The following is a 23,794-nucleotide window of genomic DNA, read 5'->3' on the forward strand; positions in this document are numbered from 1 at the left end:
GTAAAAATGCAATTGGCAAAATTTAAGGGGAGAGATGAAGTTGAGAATTGTTGCTTAGATGATATATTTCTATATTTTAATGTATTGGCCTTTGCTTAAGGAAAGGATGCCATTTTGATTTTACTTCAGGAAGCAAAATGTCTTAGGTCAGCACAGCTGTGAGTTAATATGATAATGTATCAAGTGCTTGAATTATCGAAATAAAACGTTTCTGTCCAAGATGAATAACAGGAAGCCTTAGAAGGAAATACAGAAGCAACCTGACTTTAGGCTTGCTGTTCAGGCAAATGATTCTTTAACATGCTTCAATTATTTGATATGTGTACTTTGAGTTAGGTTTTTTAGGCAAGTTTTAAAGTAATGGAACAAGTAACTTTTATCAAAGAAAACTATTTCTGTAAAAGATATAGGCTAATGTTGAATAGGTTTTTAGAAAACAAATGGAGAGAATCAAAGTGTCAATATTTTCATAATAGGAGAGATGTGATGGTTAAAAAATAATCAGCTTGATAGAGCAGAGTATTAAACAAACCTAACCCGAACCTTTTGAATCACAGCAGAATATGATATAGCTTCTGTTTTCTGCTTATTTAATTTGTTTGCTTAGTAAAAAGCAGTATTATCTCTAATTAATTACTGCTATTTAAAAAAATATTTTTAAAAGAACAGGATGTAAAGCAGCAGTTTTTCTAGAGGACAATACTTTTGAACATTGTAAATTGACTTTGCTTATACTAAACTATGCAGTCACGATTGTGTAATTAGTAGTATTTCTTTCTCCCTGAATTTATCTCCCTGAATTTATCTAAAACTACTTAAAAATATATCTATTTTTCTGTAAATGTTCTTTATTTATTATTTGATTCTGAAGTGTATTTTTCATTGATTCTTTTGTCAAGTATCTTTTGTTTTCTTTTCTAATTATTAATATGATAAAAATATGCTTAATTTCTGAAGTTGACTGGATTTGATTATTGTAACTATTATAATTTATATGATTTCTTTTTCTGAACTCTTGCTTTCTAATTAATTTTTACTGCTACACATTCTGGCCAGTTCTTTCCATTTCTGATATGTTTTATATCTCTTCCTTCCTTTCCTACATATTCCTTGTTCGCATATTTTAATGGTATTTTTCTTTCTTGTCATATCTTAAATCTTAATTTCATGTTTTTCTTTAATTCTGTTGTTGATATTCTCTTAGGATTAGAGAATCCTTAAGATTTGTTTTAGGCAGCATTTATGTATTTATAAGATTGCTTTCATGTTATATCTGTCATTAGACTTTAAATAGCCTACAAGCCTCAACAAACAAATATGTAATTAAACAATGTTGAAAACCAATTATAACATAGACACCATGATCCCATATATCACTAACTCAAAAAATACATCCCATACACAGGAACTTCTAAAGGTTCTTAAATAAGTGTTGAAAAAATCATGTTTTAAAATCTTCTGAAATGTTGAAATTGAGAGTGCTGTCTTAGTAGGAGGAGAGCTCCTATAGAGAAAGCTTGCGTCCAAATCATTTCTCATTGCCCCTACAGGGAGTAGGGTCTTTCAGCAAGTACTCTGTAGAGACATGTCTTGCACAGACAGACTCTCTTTGGAGAAAGCCTCAGATATAGCCAGGCTTCAGGTCATTTAGGGCTTTAAAGCATCTTGAATTGCACCTGGAAACAAATTGCCAACCAATGCAGTTCCATGGGTTGTCATGATTAACATATTGGCTACTATATTTTAACTTTGCAGTTTCTGAATGCTTTCCAAGGGCAGTCCTATGTAGAGAATATTATACGGTAATAGTCCACCTGTGAGATGATGACCTAATGACCGAATGTTGCCAGTACCTTCTGCTGCTGCTGACAAGGGTCAAGTCCTCCTTGCCCACAGCTTTCTCTCAGGCAGCTTCATATAGATATTAAATAAGATGTGGGTTGGAATGGACTTGATCAATCAACTGGAACCATCCACTTCTGAAGGAATTGAACAGCTGAAGTGTACCCAATTCTCAACGATCACTGATCTGGAAAAATGCCATGGTTGATGGTATTGAAGGCAATTGAGAAATCTACAGGGAATGGTAGGGTGATTACATAATTCACAAAAGTGAGTGTGGACATAAGTGCTACATATAATTTGTGAATGGTAGCAGAAAAACAAAACCTTTATTTATCTGAACTGGAGTCAAATCATATCAACCCTAATTCTGTCTCAAAGTGTATTTAATGTGTTAATTTTATCATAACATTGCAATGTGAATTAAGAACTTTTATTTTAATGTATTACTTGTGTACAATAAACTATCAGAAGATTACGTAGAAAACATTATGAAGAACATTAAGTCCAAAACCTGATCATGTAAGCTAATTACATGGTCTCTCATGGACAGTCTTGATTGTTACAGAGGTTTAGTGAAGGAAATTAAAATCTAGTGTCTAGACAAACATGAGATAAAGAGATAGATTTTATTTGGCAGAAATACTTAAAGTAGGAAATGAGAAGAGCATCCCAGAAGTAAGGGAGTTTACGAGGCTGGGAGATAGGCAGAGGAAAATCAGTCATGAGTCTGGATAGGAGTATTCAGAAATAATCTCAGTAACTTTCATATATTATTTTTTGACATTTAGTTTATTAAAAAGGAGTATGTTAACATGAGCAGATGGTAGCTTTCCCTTCTGCACAGGAAAAACAGCTGTCCTTATCCTGTATTGTGCTTTATAAGTGTCTGTGCTACATAGAATGGAGTTAAGAGGCTGTTATCCCTGAGAAAGCCTGCGTAGAATTAGCTTAGTAAGCAATGTCATCCAGGAGTGTTGTTTGTATGTGTGTAAAGATTCCAGCATTTGTTTTTAAAAAAACCTGAAATTCCTGTATTGACTTTGATTAGCAGGATTTTAAAATCGTAAAACATAAATACTTTTTTATTTTTAATATATGTTTCTTTTGTGCAATGACCTTTAGATGGCAATATCTATGATTTCATTTCATAAGATATCAATCTCCTGGGAGATTGATAGTCCTGTCAAAAAAAAAAGATTGATATACCTCCCACCAAAATGTATGCCTGAATGGGCAGCAAAGAAACCCGAACCAGAGAACTCCCTGTACGATTGTGCCTTTAACTTTATTTCCTTTTTTCTACTGATACCTATTTCTTCAGGTTTATTTTATTTCTTTATTAAATTTATATGTCGCTCATTTCACTAGCAAGCAGTTCTAGGCAGCTTAAGTTTTATCTCAAGTTTCCCCAAAAATTGTCTGCAGGTAAAGTTTTATTCTGGGAGAAAAACTAAATATGTTTCTGGACTGTGTGCTGACAGTGAGATGGAGGTGACATTAAATGGACATGCATGCAAAAAGCATTAATGAAATGCCGTGGCAAGCAGAATATGAAGATGAGTCCTGTGCTTGTGAAGTTTGGTATTTCCACCAGATTAATTGGCTGCTGTCCCAGGAGGTTAAGTTGGCAGTGTACTCCCATAGAGTATCATTATTTAGTAAAAATATTGTTTAGGCAAGCAAGCATAAATGTGTAATTTTAATGAGATGCCCTTAAGTTACCTGACCTATCCAATCCATTAAACAAGTAGGCTATTTTTTTTAAAAACTTCTTCTGGAATGTTATTTTCAATATTTAGATACCTTGAATGCTGCACAAGCACTGCAGAATTTTATCTGTTATGTAAATAAATAAAATAATCACAACTTTTTGTATAAATATAAAACAATCATCAGTTTTTAGCTTAAGTTGTCATTCTGTGAGTTCAGGACTTCTATGACTTGGGTAGGCTCTGTTTTTATTCTTTGCAAATAGCAGATTCAATAATTGGACTCTGTTTGTGCAAGCTTGTGTCCAAGTACTGTTTCCTATAATTGTGTTTACACTATTCTGCTGTCTCATCATTGTAAAACCTGAAATATCCCAGTTCTAAAATAAATCCATGTTTACTGCTAACATTTTCTAGAGTAGACCTTCATGTTCAATAGAACATTTGGAAATATTTTGGGAGAATGCATGGTAGAGTATTGCCAAAGTATTTGAATTAGATGTATCTCTTTATTTATTATTTGCCACAAGTTAGAGTGGGATATTGAAGTTCAGTTGATTTATTGAGATATCTTGTGAATGGTGTCATAGGCACTTACAAAACAAATATGTGGATTTCTGAACTTAGTAAAATAGGTTACACGTGGGAGCTTGAAATGTCAGAAAGAGAATGTAGTTCATTGTGCTTTTTTATTTAGAATGTGAAAATACTCTACTTGGCTGTTGCTTACAGAGAATAGGGTTCATTGTGGATACTATGTTCATTAAACTTTACTAAATAGAATTCTTATGTAGATTAGTCTAGATTGTCTTCCATTAAGTTGTATAGTAAAAAAACACAAAGTGTACTTCTTCCTTCTTTGCTGTTACCAGGAAAATGGTGAAGGATAAAGCTAGGTTACTTGCATGTGATATGAGAAAAATACTACCACAGTTCCATTCCACTCTTTTCTTTCAAACAAGTTAGCCAGGAATCATATTTTTGTTTGCTGCGTTGTCTACTTACTCTTTTTGTAGTTGATTCTTCAAATAACACAGGAAATTGAATGCAGCCCTCATCTGCCCATCTACAAGCTACTCATTATGTACTAGAAGCTAAAAGGTTAAATAGAGGTAATAATGAAAGGTTGAATATGGGTCGGTCACTGGGACCAGAGATGTACTCTTCCAAGCTTTCAGGTTTGTGCTGGAGCCCATCTTCAGGGAACTTCTCTCTACTGGAATACATGCTTCCGGCTATTCTGTGAGTCATGTTTATGTGATGCCTTCCCATTGGCTGATGGTGTGTTACTGCTGGCAATTGGCTGTTGTTTCCTTCTGCTGCCAAACTCAGTTCCTAAGTACCACATAAACATGACTCACAGGACGTACTGAAGATGAACTCCAGCACAATCCAAAAGCTTGGAAAAATAAATTTCTGGTCCCAGTGACCAACCCAGATTTGATCTAGCATTATTATCCTAGGACACGTGTATTTTCTTCATTTGTGAAATAATCTTCTGAAACAATCCACCAGTATGGCCTAAAAGGTTGCAACACGATATAAGTGATGCCAATAGAAAGGATAAACAACAATACTGTAACAAACATGTCTGAATGTTGTTAATTCCTACAAGTCAGTTTCAATGAATTTCTGAATTCCCAAAACATCAGACGATATATAGTAACTTAGCAGTTTTAGATTGTTCTAAAAGAAAAAAAAATCTCTTACAAGTGAATTGGAAAATATTTAATAGTAGCTGACAATTTTCCAAGTTTGATATGGAATATTTTATCTATTTTCAAAACGAGCTGTATTTGAATCAAGACAATTTACTCAGCTCAGAAGGTGCCTAGTCACCCAAAATATGCCTTGTAACCTTGCCAGGTAACACCACTCCTTTGCTACCCGCACTGGTTACCAGTTTATTTCTGCATTGCATTTCTGAGCAAAATTACAAACAAGATATTCTATATATTGCAGAATATGTCTGCTGAAACGCTACCAAGACAGTTGAATTAAGCTTGCAATCCTTCATGAAGGAAGAGAGTAAAGGCTCTGTTTCAGCCCTGTATAATGTAGCTCAGCAAAGCAAAAGTTGAAAAAGTGATTAAGGTGGTAGCTTAGTTAGTGAAGAGAGAGCTGTAATTCTCTTACATGCTTCTACATGTTGAAGTTTGACAAATGGTTTTGATGACAACAGGTTTGAGGACCTTGTTGATAAGCTTTGTCTCTGTGTGAAGAAGCCTCTCTTGGTACATTTTTTAGTTAAGAATGTGTATCAAACTAGCCAAGCTTGAAACCATACCTAAGACTAAGATATACTTACTGGTATATTGATAGAACCTGCAAAGGGTTATAAAACTCCACTAGCAAAGATGGAAAAAGACCGTTCAAGATCTTAAATGCTGAGAAAATGAATAAAGCCTATAGCAACGTTACCACTCCAAAAAGAATTCTCATGGTAGAAAGTTTTATATGATCTATTGGTGCCAGAGAGTCAATCATGCCACTCAACTCTCCTCAGTATTTCTCACATACAGAAGAAGTGAAGTTGCAATATTATAATACTAAAATTAGCAGAATCCCTTAAGCAAATCTGCACAGGATTTTGAAAAAGAAGTACTTCAAGTCACCTGGTTCAGTTTCCTGCTTTAATTAATCTGTTCCTAATCTGCTAGTGAAGTTTTGTACAGCCTGAATGACATTGTAATGATTGCTCAAATTTGTAGACTGCTACTCTGATTACCTTGACCTCAAATAAATTTATCCTATGCTTGAAGTCAATTTAAACATCACTTGGCTATACAAGCATTAAAGCGGTCCCATAGCCCCAAAAATGTTTGGGATGGGAATGATTTCACACAAGCTTTTGCCTGCACTATTTGAAGGACTACTTCAGTAGTAGAGCCTGTAGAATTCTGTCTCATCTCCATCACTACTTACTTTGAAAGCTAGGTAGAAGCTCCTGTGAATGAGCCCAGACCCATTGTATCTTATCCATGGTTGAGACTGTTACTCCCTGTTAGTGCAGATCAGTATTAATTAGTAAATCTGATCATTTTTAGCCTGTGACTAATTCTTTTGATTTGTTTTGTTCACATCTGATAGAAAAGATATACCTGTTATGGTATGCAGAATCATTCCCAGCACTGAAGACTGCACAACGTGACTGGAAAACCATGCTCATGGTTGATTCAAAAGCATAGATAAGATAACTGGAGTATTTGACTGGATGTTTCATTTACTCTGTTGAAAGGAAAGATATATATAACAATATCGTATAATGTATTTAGGGTTATCTGTGTACTATTTATTTGCAGTGGGCCACTATGAAAGCCAGAAGGATCTTTCTGGATTTTCTGGGGAATAATGCCAGAACAACGAAAAGGACAGCATATTGGAAGTAGTGAGCCAAGAATTTGCATTTTAAAAAGTTTGGGTAAGATAGGACAATAGGTACAAGTCAGAGGTGGTATTCATCAGGTTCTGACCAGTTCTGGAGAACTGTTAGCGGAAATTTTGAGTATAATTCGGAGAACCAGCAAATATCACCTCTGACTGGAGATTTTACAGTATCCTTTCCCTGCCATGCCCACCAAGCCACGCACACAGAACCGGTAGTAAAAAAAATTGAATCCCACCACTGGTACAAATATATACACTTGAAAGAGATACAGATATGCTAATAAGACCAATAATTCTATATACTGGAAATATTGAATAAATCAGATGAACCTTTAGAAATCCAGATTCCCCATGAAGGAAATGCTATATTTGTAGCAGTGGCACTGGTTATAATATGGACCTATTTGGTAAGCAGATGCTTGATTCCTTGAAACATCTGGAAGTCCCATGGTACCTTAAAACATCTGAAGATGAAATTAACTAATTGTGAAGTACATCCTAGAGTTTTGAGGTATAGCTGTAGGATACTCAATCAGCAGGATATTTGTAATGAAGAAGGGACAGGATAGGTTGAATGGGTGAAGCCTGTCTTCTTACTAGCAATCTTAGGAATCATTGCTGTGTGTGGCACGCTACTTTGTCTAATACAGGGGTCTTCAAACTTGGCAAGTTTAAGACTTATGGACTTCAACTCCCAGAATTCCTCCTTTAGTCGTGTTAGCTCAGGAATTCTGGGAGTTGAAGTCCACAAGTCTTAAACTTGCCAAGTTTGAAGACCCTTGGTCTAATAATTTGAATCAAGGGATTCTGTTTTCATTTGTTCAAGTCTTGGTATGAAGGGAACAGAAGCAATGAGATTGGATCTTGTTACACCTACGTGGTGTTGAAGATGCTAAAAAAAGTGAGCGGGAACATGCTAAAAACTCTCCTGGCATCCAGGGAAAATGAGCCTTTAGATTAGAGGCTATGGTTTTATCTTTAGGAATGAAGAAAGAAAAATAAATGGAGGATGGCATTAAAAGTAAAGAATAGAATTAGCTGGGAGCTTCTACAATGATTGGAGGAAGAACTAACTGGAAGTTATTCTCTGCTACCATATTGGGGCTCAAAAGAAAATTCTTGCTTAATTCTATCATTTGGAACAATGGGCATAATAAACCAGCTAAAGATCATTTTTAGTCCCAGTATGAAAAAAGGATCCATGTTGGTCCTATGATTTTTGTGTATTTAAAGTGTACATACTAATGTATGTTGCAAAGTCCTTTTTATGCAGCCATATTTTTATTGCATTTTTTCAAAAACATATTTAATTTAGTTGAGCCAGCAACTGATGCGCTGATTAAAATTCTTTTAGTTTAGAACATTTTTGAAGCATTTATGGCCCTTTATGAAGTGTCAGATGTTGCAATGCTCAAGCTTTGCAATTTTATCATTGCCATGTTTAGTATACCTGTCATATATCTCTAGATATTATATCCTTAATTTGAAAAATCTTTTTTTATTCCCCCCTACCTTTTTTTAAGTTTGGGACTATATGTCACATATCACACAACATTTAAAAGCTCTTTGTTGCAATTTATTACATCAGGATAACCCATTCTTTCCACAGATAAAATATCTAGTGTGTTTCTGAAACAGATGCACATTTAATATGTGAACACTCATATATAATTTAAACAGGGGAACTATGCCACTTCTATTCCTGAACATTTTTTGGCTCTGAATGTTTGAAGCTGATGACAGCGAGTTGCTATAAAACTTGTTTTTCCAAATTTTCACTCACTAAAATCTGTATTTTTTTAATTTTTGAAAAGCTTGGAAAAATGAAAGTTCAGTTCCCATGCTTTTCAGTGTACACCAAAAGGAGAGAATTTCACCTTTTAGCAAATTTGAAGTGTCCTAGTCCTAGCCCATCATTGCTCCCATCAATAAACGGTTGCATTTGACTTTATATTTCTCAAGTACTTTAGAAAATACTTAAATCAAGTACACACTGTTCTGATATATGACATTACTGCTCTGGAGCTTATTTACTATGCAATTTAGTGCATATCTTAGTTTAATGCATATTCTCAAATCCATATTTATTAGTCATATTACCAAAGATTTACTGCACCCATTTATGTAGTACAGGAAATCTTTGTTTAGCAACTGCCTTGTTTAGTGACCATTTGCAGTTATGACTGCCCTGAAAAAGTAACATTGTGACTACTCATAACATTTATAACCTTTGTAGATCTGAAAAGCAAGGAAAGCTGAAGTAAGATTACAGCACATTCACAGTTTCACTTAGCAACCACTTCACAACATTCAAGTTGCCAGTCCCAGTTGTGGTCACTAAATGAGGACTAGCCGTTTCTTCAATAAAATATTCTTATTCTTGTGAAATCTACTGGAATTTTTGAATTAGACATAAATACGCTGATACTGTTTAACTATGCTACAAGTTCTCATTAGAGTCTATGACAAATCTTGATAGTGTCAAAATGTTAGGAGGAGCATGATATCATTATCTAAATGTTACATTTGTATAATTACCTTATAGTTTCCAGCTGAAACATAACTCATACATTTTCAAAATGATGTCACTCATGTCAACATTTCTTACTCCATCCCTGATGGATGGCGATGATCTCTCAATTTCCTGAATGTAATCATGGAAAGGATGTGAGCTAATATTATTTCAGCTCAAACCAGACCAAACTAGACAGCTGTAGTAATGAAAACTAATCTGGGATTCGAGATTCAGTATTGATGATGGTACATACAGTATGTAGCGATACACAAGTTAAAGGACCAGGTTTGTGGTCCTGGATTAGATACTGCTTTTGGTCTTTGTTCAGCTTTAATTGGTTCTTCTGCTTTATTTTTATAGAATTACCTGGTTATAGTGGTACATATTTTGGGTCACTTTAAGCTTATATAAATATAACCTCAATGAGTTATGGGTAGGACTGTCCATTAAAAGTGTTTGGACACTGTTTTGTTAAAACTGTAAGTGCCCAGATCTCTGAATACTCTGCAAACTATATTATACCAACTGTGCTGATTTCTAATATATTTGTATTCATGCAAACTGCTGGCATAAACCTAAATCATTTAAGATACCTACAAAGACACTTCTTTCATTAACCTGTCCTTAGATTACAGCCATCATTGGAGAGCTTGTTTTTGTTACCATCACCTAGGACAGGGGTGTCAAACTGGTAGCCTATGGACCGGATGCATCATGCAAAGGCCATGCCCACCCCAGCTCCGTAATGGGAAAAACATCATGAAACTGCCCATGATGGCAATGTGACACTGTAACTTTGACCCCTGTGACCTAGGAGATTTGGATGACAACCTAATTACTTCATTTCATTTCCATAACATTTGTATGTTTGATGAAATGCTTCATTTTTTTAGTACTTGAGAATACAGCAGAATAACAGAGTTGAAAGGGATCTTTGAGGTCTTCTAGTCCAACCCCCTGCTCAAGCAGAAAACTCTATATCATTTCAGACAAATAGTTATCCAATCTCTTCTTAAAAACCTCCATTCTTGAAGCACCCACAACATCTGGCGTCAACTTGTTCCATTGATTGTTTTCACTATCAGGAAATTTCTCCTTAGTTCTAGGATGGTTCTCTCTAATTAATTTCCATCCATTGCTTCTTGTTCTGCCTTCAGGTGCTTTGGAGGATAGCTTGACCCTCTTTTCATATCCAGTTCTTGCAACCTTCTTCATATGTTTTATCTTCCAGTCCCCTAGTCATCTTTGTTGCTCTTCTCTCTGGAGTTTGAACATTTTTTTATATCATGGTGAGAAAAACTGGATGCAGTGTTCCAAATGTAGTCTTACTGAGGAATTATAAAGTGGTGAGAGGTTGTAGCTTAGAAATGAAAAATGAGCTAGAAAATTCATGCAATTCAAAGAAATAATTTGATATCTTGCACATGTACCACATATATAACCAGACTAATATAACTGGTCTAAATATTTTGGCTTATGTTGAAGCACAGTAAACAGAGTCTATTAAGACATATATGAATTATCTTTTATGGTGCACATATTTCAAATTGCTCCCTTTACACATAGCAAGAGTTTAATTATTAGAGCCACATAGGACATTCCACGACCTTTAAAATATATATGTATTTTATAGTGTACTTCTGAGGCAGCAAATAAAGCATATATTACGTAGCTCTTAAAACTAAACACTTTCATATCTTTAGTGAGCTCTTAATGTTTAGCATCTTTTGAAGGACATGCTTTTACCAAAATTAACTATTAATATTCATGGTAGATTTGATATTACAATTACAAATATTGAAAAGCCTTATGTTAATTATAAAATTTTGTTTGTTACTAGCACCACTCATTTCTTTCAGACTATTCACAATGACAATACAGACTAAAATAGTTTAATGTATCTTTAGATAAAATTATGTTAAACATTTAGAGCCAAGAAAACCCAACTTCCTTTTAACAACCAATATAGAACCTTCTAAATCAAAGCCCTGGCTTTGTATGTCAAGACTAATGGTTTCCATTAAATGAATATAAAACTTTTGAAGAAGCATGACAATTCATGAATTCACAATATGCAGGCAATGATTACAATGCTAAATCTTTTTAACGAAAGATTTAAACCTGTCATATTTAAAACAGTTTTTCCTTATCCCTATTGGTAACCTTGCGGAACAAGAGCAAAACGTTGTTTCAGCAGTCATGTCACTGAAGATCAGAGTTGTTCTTCAGGGATTGTTCAGATTTAAGGCTTGTACAGCTGTTAGGTAGTAGATAGCTTTAGCTCTGAATGTGCTGTTAGTGTTATTTTAAAATGATTGAACCTGTTTATACGAAATGGTAATAAATAAAAGAAATGCCTAAAATGTATGCATAGTGTTAGGCCATCACTACTTAGTAAATAAAGCAGTTATCAATACCCAGAATTGGGAAAAGTACTTGCTGGGAAGAGGGCAGGATATCCAAGTAGGAGAATTCTTAAGGTACATGTGAAATGAAACCATTGATCCTATAGCTGAGCAGTTGTGTTTACTTTTCTAAACTATTACCTCTAAACCCAAGTTCCCCATAGGCACGATTCTTGGTTTGCAGTGATACAGCTTTGTTTCATACATGAATATATAGTATGCTTAAAAATTTTCTTGCCTGGGAATTTTGAAATTTGTCAAGACTTTTTTTTTATTATGGCTTGAGTCTTCCTAAAATGGAATATCTGATCTCACTTGCTTTAAACAAATCACAATATCTGAAATCACTTGTTTTATTATTAAGCATTGTTTTATTGGAAGATATTTAATTATACGCATAATAGCTAGGTAATGAAATTTCAGCAAGAAACAACCAAGTTCAGAGAGCACCAGGGATCTCATAGCTGAGCTACAAATATTGTCTTCTATTGAGAGGGAATTCTTTCTGCCAAGAGGATGTGTTCATTTATTTCCAATGATTTTGTGTCAGTTTAAAAGCAGCTCCAAATCTTTGTGATTCCACAATATTGCTACCTGATTTACAGTATTTATTAACACTGCACTGGAAAGCTGAGCTTATTTATTTCAGTCTCAAATAAGGTGTATTTGAAATCTTAGTAAAAGTAATCCTTCCTTTGAGATGTTGCAGTTTTCTTTATCTTGTGGATGATGTCTTGCCCCATTTATCAGAATTCTTATCTCACGCTGCAGCCAGATTGCTAGGTTTTAGGATTTTCAGAAAGAAGGAGACTCCAGTTCTTTTTCATCTTTCATGGGAACCACTGGGACTGTTTGGAAGGAGTGCATTAGGGGTGCATTAGTCTAATAATGTACCTAGAATTATTGGGTTAGAAGGAATCTTGGAGGGCAGGAATTTTCTGACCATCACAAACAAATGGTCATCTGATCTTTGCTTGAAAACTTCCAGTGATGGAGCCCCCATAATTCCAGGAGACAAGCTGTTCCATGGCTTAATAGCTCTTTTGATTAAGAAATTTCTTCTTATTCTGAGTGTGGATCTCTGTCTTGTCTTACTCTGGAAGCTATGGAATATAAACACGCATGCTGTTCTCTGTGGCAACCCTTCCTATATTTGAAGACAGCTATTATCCCCTTAGTCTATTCTTCTTTAGGCTATACAAAGCCAATTCCTTTGACTATTCTTTATAGTATTTATCTGCAAGCTCTCTTAATCTTTTCTCTGTTCTCTGCACTTTTCCTGGTTCTTCAATAACATTCTTATGTTATTGAACATTATTGTTCACTGTTGAATTTTGAACCAGCTGCAGCTTCCAAGTGGTCTTAAAGGGCAGCCTCATGTAGAGCCCATTGCAATCATCCAGTTGTGAGGTGTCAGGGCAAGATTGAGTATTTAAAGATCCTCCTGATCACGAAACTGGCATACTGGATGAACCTATGCAAAGACCCCCTCTGACCATAGCTGCTATCTGTTCTTCGAGCAATCGCTGCAATCCAGAAGTTTTGTACCAGTCTTGTCTGGGGAAGTGCAGCCCCATCCAAGACAGAGATAGTAGTATCATCACCAACCCAAGAGTCCCAAAAGCCACAGCTTGTTAGGATTGAGCAGAAGACTGTTCTTCCTCATCTGGGAGAGCCTCCAAATAACTGGGCCAATACATTGACAATTTCACCTAGACTGATTGAATTAGAGATCCAAACCTGGGTAAATTTCTTGTTGATCTTTACTGCATATATTCTGATCAAGTACTTTTGATTAATTATCCTTATGTAACATTAGGAAGTGTTGAAGTTATTCTAAAGTGGCTGGCTGGATTAGTTACAAAAAGCTTTCATTTATTTTTGTAGAAATTATATGGTGTCTCTTCCAATGCCAAGATTCCATGACCCAGTAAAAATAAAGCTCAAACTAAAAAAGAGCTAAAAACCGAGGCTGCCTTATAAGGAGAATGAAAAAACACAGCCGTTTATGTAACATTTGTGTTTATATCAAGGGACATCATAGAAGTTTTTCTCCCCGTTTTAGAACAGATGAGTGCAATGTGTGTAGCATTAAAGCTATGCAGTGAAGAGAGACTAAATGGTGTAAATAAAGGTTAATTTTTCTGGCATTTAGTAAATTACAGTTAGCAGAAGAAGTACTTTTTAAGCCCTGGAAAAGCTGGGTGTTACAGTGGATCCTAGACTGCCTTATTCCTTCACTTTTTTTTTTTTTTGCCACATTTGTATGACACTTCATTGAATGAATCTTAAAGACTAAGCAAAATAAACCCATCAATCCATACAGACAAGAATAGCATTTTTGATTATTTACTGATTCAACTGATGGACAGTCCTATCATTTTGCCTTACTAAGGACTTTCTGGAAAAGCACTGCTTTAACTACGTTTAAAAAAATGATATAAAGAAGAATCCAAATTAATCTAAGTGGAGGGAGTACAAACTTCAAAATCCAGGAGATTGTGACCATAAAGTCTTTGTTCTGTATTCTGTGGAGTGTGCTGTCCAGCCAGTGTATGGGAATTGGATAGTTAGTTAGCAGTTGTGAGCTGTCCCCTTAAGGGAATGCATCATGGTAAATGTAGTTAAGGTATCCTGGGAAATGTAGTCCATGTCACGTGACCACATCTATAATCCTGATTGGTCACTAAATTGACCCTCGATGGGTTGGGGGAGGTTTCTTCACTCTTGCCTGAACTTATGGACTCGTGGTAGCTGCTCTACCTCTATCGCTACGAGATGGGAGGAAAGGGGTAAGGAGATAACCATCTTTTTACTGTTCTGTATTCTATACAGTGGTAGATTTTGTCTTCTGTACAGATGCAGATAGATAAACTCCACAAAGCATTCATACAAAGTCTTTATTATTGGTTCCTCAGGTATCCTCATAACTCATATTTGTGATAAAGTTCTTCTTAATGTCCAATCCTTTGTATATCTGTCTTGTAGGTAAAAAGATGGTTATCTCCTTATCCCTTTCCTCCCATCTCGTAGCGATAGAGGTAGAGCAGCTACCACGAGTCCGTAAATTCAGGCAAGAGTGAAGAAACCTCCCCCAACCCATCGAGGATCAATTTAGTGACCAATCAGGATTACAGATGTGGTCACGTGATATGGACTACATTTCCCAGGATACCTTAACTACATTTACCATGATGCATTCCCTTAAGGGGACAGCTCACAATTGCTAACTAACTATCCAATTCCCATAGACTGGCTGGACAGCACAGTCTTGCTTGCAGACCTGGATTCTTTGACATCTTAGAGGGCAAATCCATGACATCTTCTCTTGGCAAGCTGTATTGGTGAACAGATTCTGCCCCGAGCAGGAAGTAATGAAGCTATTGAGGCTCAAAGATGTGAGGGACTTTGCAGGCAATAAATAGCTCCTTGAATTGAACCCAAAAGCCAACACTGAAGTTATTCAGTTAGCAGTTGGGTAGCTGCATTTTATACCAGCTGGAGCTTCCAAATCACCTTAAAGGATAACTTCATGTAGAGTAAATCCACACACAAGCTGATAAAGATATATGTCAGGTTCTTGGCAATTCATTCAGTCGAAACTAATTCTTCAAAAATCTTTCTTAAACAGATTTCTGAGAGATAGATCACAAGAATTTCAACAAGTGAATTATTTGCAATTTAAAGCCCATTTACCACCACCACCACCACCACCACCACCACCACACACAAAATGAAGCCTGAATCTGTATGCCTCGGAAAGAATGATCAATTGTGATATCTAGAAAAAGGAACTAACTGGTTTTTGTGCTTATCCCAATTGTGCAAATAGTTGCTGATGAATGTTCAGGTATATAGTTGCTGTGGACAAATTGGAAGTTTGGGCTGGCATTTTAAAAACATGAAAAATGGATGAAATGTGTGACCTTGATCGGGCTATTATCTTCTGTCCATTAAATTAGCAAGTACATGCAACTGCTTCTGTATGATTTATAAATGGATTTACCTCTCAGTCTGACTTCTATCAGCTGATTGGGAAGATCACTTAACAAATCCTATAATCCTGTTCTGGGTGACATTCAGTGTATTTGAATGGATGATGTAATTGGGAAGGCCTACAGATAGTCCTCAACTTACAACCACAATAGGGACCAGAAAATTTGTTGTTAAATGATTTGATCGTTAAGTCATCTTTTTTGCTGCGGTCGTTAAGCAAAACATGAGATCGTCATTTGCAACTCCTCTTTGTCGAAGCTGGCTGAGAAGTTCCAAAGGGTGATCATGAAACCCCAGGATGCTGCATTACGTTCCTATTGTCAGGTGCCCAAGTCATGATCATGTGACTGTGGGGATGTTGCCAGTCATAAGTACGATCATAAGTCACTTTTTTCAGTGCTGTTGTAAGTTTGAATAGTTGCTAAAAGAATGGCCATAAGTTGAGGACTACCCTTAGAGAAAAACTAAAGAACCCTATGACCCTTTGGGACGTCCCTTGAGAGAGAGGTGGTGCAGTCTGATGTGGCCAGTATGAACATTAAATTTTATGCAGACCATGTTTTTTTTTTTTACCCCAATGCTGGGTTGTGACCTGTGATCATCTAAGGAGAATATATTTCATAAGTAGAAAAATAATCGTAGTGGCAAAGGAACTTTAATAATAAGCCAATATTTACTTAAACTGATGCCCATAGGTGGGCAAAAAAGCAGTGGGAATGGAAGCAGCTTCCATCTTTCTGCCAGTTTTCCCATTCACTTTGCCTGTAAGAAGCTGACAGAGGGTCAGAAAACATGGTCATGTAATCACGGGGGACGCTGCAACAACCACAACTGTGCAAATAAAACGGTTCAGACTATCGTGGAAATTTCAATTACATAGACCTAATGGATCCTGGATTTTGTACACATTCTTTTAAGTTAATGGATTTGAGTTACCTTGATTCAAAAATTGTTACGGGATAATGCAGAATTTTGGGCTAACCTGAGGGAACAAACAGACACACAGATAAATTTTAGGAGTATATTAGATAACTCATGATCTGTTGGGTCATCCTCTCAGAGTTATTTCGTTACCTAAACAGAGAAATGGAATAACTTACAGGTGAACAAAAAAGCAGTGGGAGCAGGAGCAACTTCCAAGGCACTGCTGACTTTTGCATTGACTTTGCTCATGGCAAGGAACACCAGAAATCATGATTACATGACTGTGGCAGGGCTGCAGTAATCACAACTTTGTGAATACAACTAGTGTGAAGATTCTTGAAAATTAAATTACATGAGAATAATGGGTACTGAATTTTGAACTTAAATTCTTCAAGTCCGTGGATTGGAGATACCTTGATTCAAACGTTTTGGGGGTAATTGAAGGCTACAAACAGATAAACAGATATGAAGGTCGTAGAAGTATCTAGATAACCCAGGATCCATTGCTATTACTCACTCATGTGCATTCTCCCTGGCTCTCACCATACTACCCTCATGGTCTTTAGCACCCCTCCTGCAATCTGCACTGCATCACAGTGCAGCCTCCCCACCCATGTGGCACCTCTTGCACTCACCCATGCCCCTTCCTGACTCACAGTGCCTCTCGTGTAACACTGTACACTTTTGCCGCAATCCTTCACACCCTCATGCACCCACTCTCCATGCACCCTCCGCAATCATATCTTTATGTACCCCTCAAGCTCTGTGCGTCTCTCCTAACCCACACAATCTGTCTTGTGCATCCCCTTACACCCTCATGTACCCTCTCTGACATGCATGGTGCCTCCCACACATTCCTTCACTCCCTCCCTCCCTCAGCCACTTTTAATGTATCGCTCATAGTAATAGGATTAAAAATCTGGAAATCAGCCATTTCAAAACCAAAATTCAACAACAAATTTGATAATAAAATAATGCCTGCCCATCCATGTAAGTCAGTGAAAACCATAGAAGTCATCCACACAATGCCTAGTTAAATAACACAGATTTCATTATCTTGCAAAGTACCAGGGAAAACAGTGCAAAGCAAAGCTCTTCTACTGGAGTGTTCCAAAGTAGATGAGCCACTACAGAGAAGGATTGGCTTCAGATCTACATTTCCCTGATTTGACCTAGGGAGAAGAACACAAAACTTTCTCCATACATGCATATGGGCTGGGCAGATTCCACTTGGACAAGAATTGATTGTCAGAAGGCGTGCAGCCGTTTTATATTGAAGCCACTTTGGGCAAATGACATAGGCTGTTCTCCAAACTGAGTTCCACCGGATATTCTGGATTAAAACTCAAAAGATAGTCAGCAATTTGTCATAGATAATGGGAATGCTTGTGTAAAATATTTTGAAGAACCCATGTTTGGAATGCTGTCCTGGTTCTTAATACTGCTGCCTTATTTTGTTCAGTGCCTTATTATTTATCCTGAAAGATTGCCATTGAAAAACAATGGCTGAAATAATTTACAAACATCTTAATTGCTCCAGTTTTATATGCTCAACATTGTTAATTGTAACTTTCCTAACCCTGAGTGGCAGCATTAAATTATTTGGGCTATATATATATGAAATATAGCTACTTGATGTACCATAAGACCCATCTTTTCAAGGATTTGCTTCATGTGGCTGCATGGTTTATAAACATCCATTGAAGTAGCAAAGGTTATAGCTTGTGGTCATGCTGCCTTATTCTTTGTGGTTATTTTGGCTTGCTCTTTGTAGTGTATCTCTCGAGTATTAACCACAACTAGGTGGAGCTGTTTTATGTTACATAGAAGTTAAACTCTTAAGCCTCTCAAGTACGTGATGTGTTTTTGGCCAACCTTTTAGTGTCATATTCACCCTTGGAGTGTTTATGTACCCTTAATATGAACCTTAGCCAAGGGCACTGAGCCAAAATTGATATATACACGTATGCTTTTCATGCGAGTCAATGAAAAGTAGAAGAAAAACCTTACCTGAGAGTACTTTGAGATATTTTTATTTATATCATACATTTCTTAGGAACATTTCAAGTGTTCATCTTCCCAAGTCAATTCAAAGAATGTCCCCCAGGGCAGTGTACAACAAAAAACAACCTGGGAATTAAAATCCCACAGTTGAAACCACAATATAGATAGGTCTCAACTTATAATAATTTATTTAGTGACTGTTTGAAGTTACAGCCCATATTGAAAAATGAGGCTTATGGCCAGTTTTCATACTTAATGACCTTTGCAGCATCCCCATGGTCATGTGATCAAAACATGGGCACTTGGCAACTGGCATGTATTATGACAGTTGCACTGTTCTGGGGTCATGTCATCATCATTTGTAACCTTCCCAGTTGGCTTCTGACAAGCTAGATTCATTTAATGATCATATTATCCACTTAACAGTGATTTGCTTAAGAATTGTGGTAAAAAGGTTGTAAAACGGGGCAACTCTCTGTTCCTTGCTTAGCAACAGAAATTTCAGGCTCAATCATGGCCCTAAATCAAGGGCTATTTGTAGGTGATTGTCACTAGTGAGAGAATCCGGCTACTTCAGCAACAGTGAGGCTTCCAATAGGGCTTCAATACATGGACAGGTTCCAAAGGGTGATCCTTTATTTTACTTGAAACTAAGTCACTTTGGATAGTGCAATGGGCGGCTTATAAATTAAATAAATAAATAAAAGTTGTGTGTAGGTTTTAAACATGCATTTATCTTTTAGCATCACAGCCAAGCAAGCCCAAATAGGTTTACAACCCCAAATATTTAATTATAATGTACCCCAAAACATAGTCTAATATATTAAAACCATAAACGATTCTAATCATGTAACACAAAACAATAATCTGACATTGAGATTACAGTGGAAGCGCACACTGGAATTTGACAGCTACATTAAAAAGGGCCAGAAAGCAAACAAATGAAAAAACATTTGTCAGGGTTTTTTTTTTATGTCACAGAACAGACAAAGTGGATTATTTAGGGAAGGGCTTCCATTATAATGTAGTCACCAACTAAAAAGGTCCCAACCTTTGTCAGTTCAAAATAAGCCTCTCTTTAGAGAAGCACTTACAATGGGCTAAAATGCATTTTAGTTTTTGTGCTACTTCTTATGGAGGAAGAAATGTAGACTTAGCTGTAAAAAGAAAGTTAATAGAGACAGAGCATGCTTCAGTGGAGACATGCCAAGAAAAGTTTAGTTATCACATTTTGGAACTACTGCAATTTTTGAATCTTTCAAAGGCATCATATGTACAGAATATTACAAAATAAAAGTAGCAGGTAACTAGCACATTGATCAGACTAGTTGAATTGGTCTCCTCCAGGAAATTATGTACTCAATAAAAAAGTAGAGCTAGAAAAATGTATTTAACACTATGTAGACCTGTAAGTTCTAAAGGGTTAGAGCTAAATGCTTATGGTCAACATAGGTCAAAGATAATCACCAAACTCTGCACTTGGTTCTTAAGGAAAGAATCTCCCATCTGCATCAGGAATTATCTCTTCCAGTTGCTCAATTCTTCTGTAAACTTCAGTTTCAGTCAGTTATGTCTAATCCAATCTGAGCCAAGCAGGAATCAATCAGAGCCTAGCACATCAGTAAACATAGGGATCAGAAGTAAACCTTTATCCTCATAGCAGTGATGCCAAGCCTCACAACAGTTATTCCTCAATGTAAATCCCATATCCACTAGCACTGATTATGTTATCTAATTGGATGAAATATGTGAAAGCAAATAATCAAGGTCAGATAGCACCAAGGAATCCATTAAGTAGCTTTCCTAAAGTCTGGCAAAATTGGGGTTGTTATTACAGAAAATAGGGATAACCACAGAAAAGACACGTTTCTGTGGTCCCATAAGATGACAAGATTTAAAAGAAAGAACTTGGAGATGCTCCCCCTGTTGGATCAAGTTGTGTGGACAGATGTTCTTGGGAGAAGAAAGCAGTCATTCAAGTAACTGCCCCCATGACATGTAAGGTTTTAAAGGTGATGCATAGCATTTTGAAGCTCATCCAGAAGCTTATTAGAAACCAGTGCAGCTCACCAAGTAGTGGTGTTACATTGGCATAATGAGTTGTCCATAATGTGTTAACTACCCACGACTCTGCATCCTGGACCAAGTAAAACATCTGGGTGGTCTTCAAGAGCAGCCTCCATATAGAGTGCACTGCCACAGACCAACAGGGCTGATCTGTAGAACTATGTTGAAAAAACTATGCAAAAAAAGAAAAAAAATGGTATCTATAATGAAACTCTTAATGATATCATTCTGTTTTGATTGTTGTTGTTTAAACCTTTGATTTTTATGAACCCAGAATTGTGTAATTGTATTTAATATTTACTTAAAATATTTGCCATACTGAGTTATGGCTATGGCTTAAATCTAAAGATCCTATTTTATCAAAGATAATTCCACTTGCAAGACAAATACATTTTATCTTTCATTTGAATTCTCCTGCACCCCTCAAACCAACATTTTAATATCCTCCTTGGAACAAAAAAAAATTATGGGCATAGTTTTTATGACCCTCTTCATGTGACTGAAGTGCAGCAGCCCTTTTAATGCAGGGCATATTTCCAGGCTGTCTTCTGACAAGAAATATTTTCTGAACTGCAGGATCGCAAGCTGACAAAAGTGGAACGGCAAAGATTTAAAGAAGAAGCAGAAATGTTGAAAGGTCTTCAGCACCCAAATATTGTTAGGTTTTACGATTTTTGGGAGTCGTGTTTAAAAGGAAAAAAGTGTATTGTGCTGGTAACAGAACTGATGACCTCCGGAACTCTGAAAACGTAAGTACTAATTACGTCATGACATGATAATTAGTTAAGTAGAACATCTGTATAGACAAAAGTTCTTGGTTACATCCCTAACCCTCTTAAGAATGGAAATCTATCTTCCTTCTTTATAATAATATGCCTGACTATTTCACATTAAATCAATTTAATTTCAAAATTGAATTTCCTTTCTGTTATTTTTTCTATTGTTTTCTTCTGTGACTACCAACAGTTCTGCTTGTATTTTCTCTTCCTTTCTTTGTTTTACTTGGGTCATTTTGAACCTCTTGGTTAATCTTTCCCAAAATAGATAACATTATTAAGCTATAATCAAATAATCTTCCACCAATGAGAAGGAAAGCACTACAAATTAACATGCTTGAATAATTAATCTGAAACATCATGCTTTATTATCTTACTGAATTTAATATTACCAATGGCAAAATAGCCTTTTTCAATATTTGTAAGAATCTTCTGTATGTTTTTTCCACTTTATGAACAATTTCAAGTTTTAAATCTGAAGCACTATTGGTGATCAACTATATGCCAATATACCTATAGTTTCAGTGCACACGTAGAGTTTTGCATAAAGAAGGATCACCATAGAATTGTAATTCATAGCTTTTAAAGGCACATTAGGATTTAAATGAATTTATTCATAATTTACCTTCCAAACTATCCTCCTCTTAAATTAGGAATTCATTTGAGTGTGCTTGGCTGAAGGCTGAATCAGATAAGTCTAATTGCAAGAGGTAGATTGCTTACAAAGTGCTCAAACTGACCTGGAAAGTGTCATGAATGTTGGAGGACCTTGTTGTGCTGCAGAAATGCAGATATTGTCCACAAGAAGAATCTCAGTGCATCTGTTTTTCTCTAAAATAATTTTATTCCATCTCACATGTTTTTATTTTAGCTATTTGAAGAGATTTAAAGTGATGAAACCAAAAGTTCTTCGTAGCTGGTGTCGGCAAATCCTAAAAGGTCTTCTTTTTCTGCACACTCGAACACCGCCAATTATTCATAGAGATTTAAAATGTGACAATATTTTTATAACTGGGCCAACTGGATCTGTGAAGATAGGAGATTTGGGTCTGGCAACTCTTAAGAGAACTTCATTTGCCAAAAGTGTCATAGGTAAGCATGACCTGACATGACATGACATAACAGAATTGGAAGGGACCTTGGAGGTCTTCTAGTCCAACCCCCAGCTCAAACAGGAGACCCTATGTCATTTCAGACAAATGGCTGTCCTGTCTCTTCTTGAAAACCTCCATATTTCATTTACATCACCATTCTTTACTGAAAATGGATGAATAGTATAGAGCCACAAAACAATCAGCCCATGTTTTGTTTTCACTGGCAATGCTAAATCCTTGCCTCATACATTCTTCCAAAATTAGTAAAATTTCAACAAGGTTATTTTTTCTTAATCTGCAATTTTATAATGTATTGACTATTATATACATGTGAACATGAATTATAATTTATTTTTGTTTAGAAGTTTATGCTTCCAGTGGATGTAATATATAAATAAATAAACTTACTTAACAAGCAGTAACATCTTATACCAAACTAAATCAAGATGGAATTATTTTATTTCCACCCCCCCATGCTTTCCTCTTTCTCAGTCATGTAACACATGATCAAGATCATGTTTTTCCCCCTCTAGGAGTGCACTGCTCTCTTCTCTTTCCCAAGGCAAAGAGTGCATTTATACCATCTTGAATTCTGACTTCCAATTTCCTTATGGAAATCTATAGCTCAGGGATTTGCCACAAAGCATAAACAGAAGTAGGGCATCTGTTGACAAGATGGCTGTTAACTTTCAAACTTGGATTTGAAGTTTAGTATCTCTCTTGCGATTTTAAACATAAGACTTTGGCATTCTTATGTTAGATCAAAAAAGATATTAAATCAACTTCATAGGATATTTGATGAACTTTTCAAATTCCAGATATTTTTTTCAAAAAACATGATGATTCCTATGTCATTGCAAAAATTATGCAATAATTTGGACCTGAAAATATCTTGAAGTCTTAGTCTAGTTGTTTATTGGGCTTCAAAGTATTATTTGAATTAATATTGCCTGGGAGAAGGGGGCACAAGATTGTAGAAAATTGTCTTTCTGTGAATTGAACATTTCTGCATATGGAATGATGCCTTTAGGTTCCACGCAATATTCCATATAACCATCTGTATTACTAATTT

At 36.0% G+C, this 23,794-nt stretch overlaps 1 protein-coding gene across 9 annotated transcripts in view; it reads left to right on the plus strand.

Annotated features, from left to right (window-relative positions):
* Positions 1–23,794, plus strand: part of WNK2 (WNK lysine deficient protein kinase 2) — a 105,193-nt gene that overhangs the window by 9,666 nt on the left and 71,733 nt on the right. For all 9 annotated transcript variants that reach the window (XM_087923891.1, XM_087923892.1, XM_087923887.1 and 6 more), the window contains exons 3-4: positions 21,429–21,601; positions 22,500–22,720. In XM_087923891.1, the coding sequence (XP_087780017.1) occupies positions 21,429–21,601; positions 22,500–22,720 (394 nt within the window). The remainder of the gene's footprint in view (positions 1–21,428; positions 21,602–22,499; positions 22,721–23,794) is intronic.

Source organism: Pseudonaja textilis, chromosome 2 (assembly GCF_049901715.1).
Source record: "Pseudonaja textilis isolate UNSWEBS1 chromosome 2, rPseTex1.2, whole genome shotgun sequence".
Classification (NCBI taxonomy): Eukaryota; Metazoa; Chordata; class Lepidosauria; order Squamata; family Elapidae; genus Pseudonaja; species Pseudonaja textilis.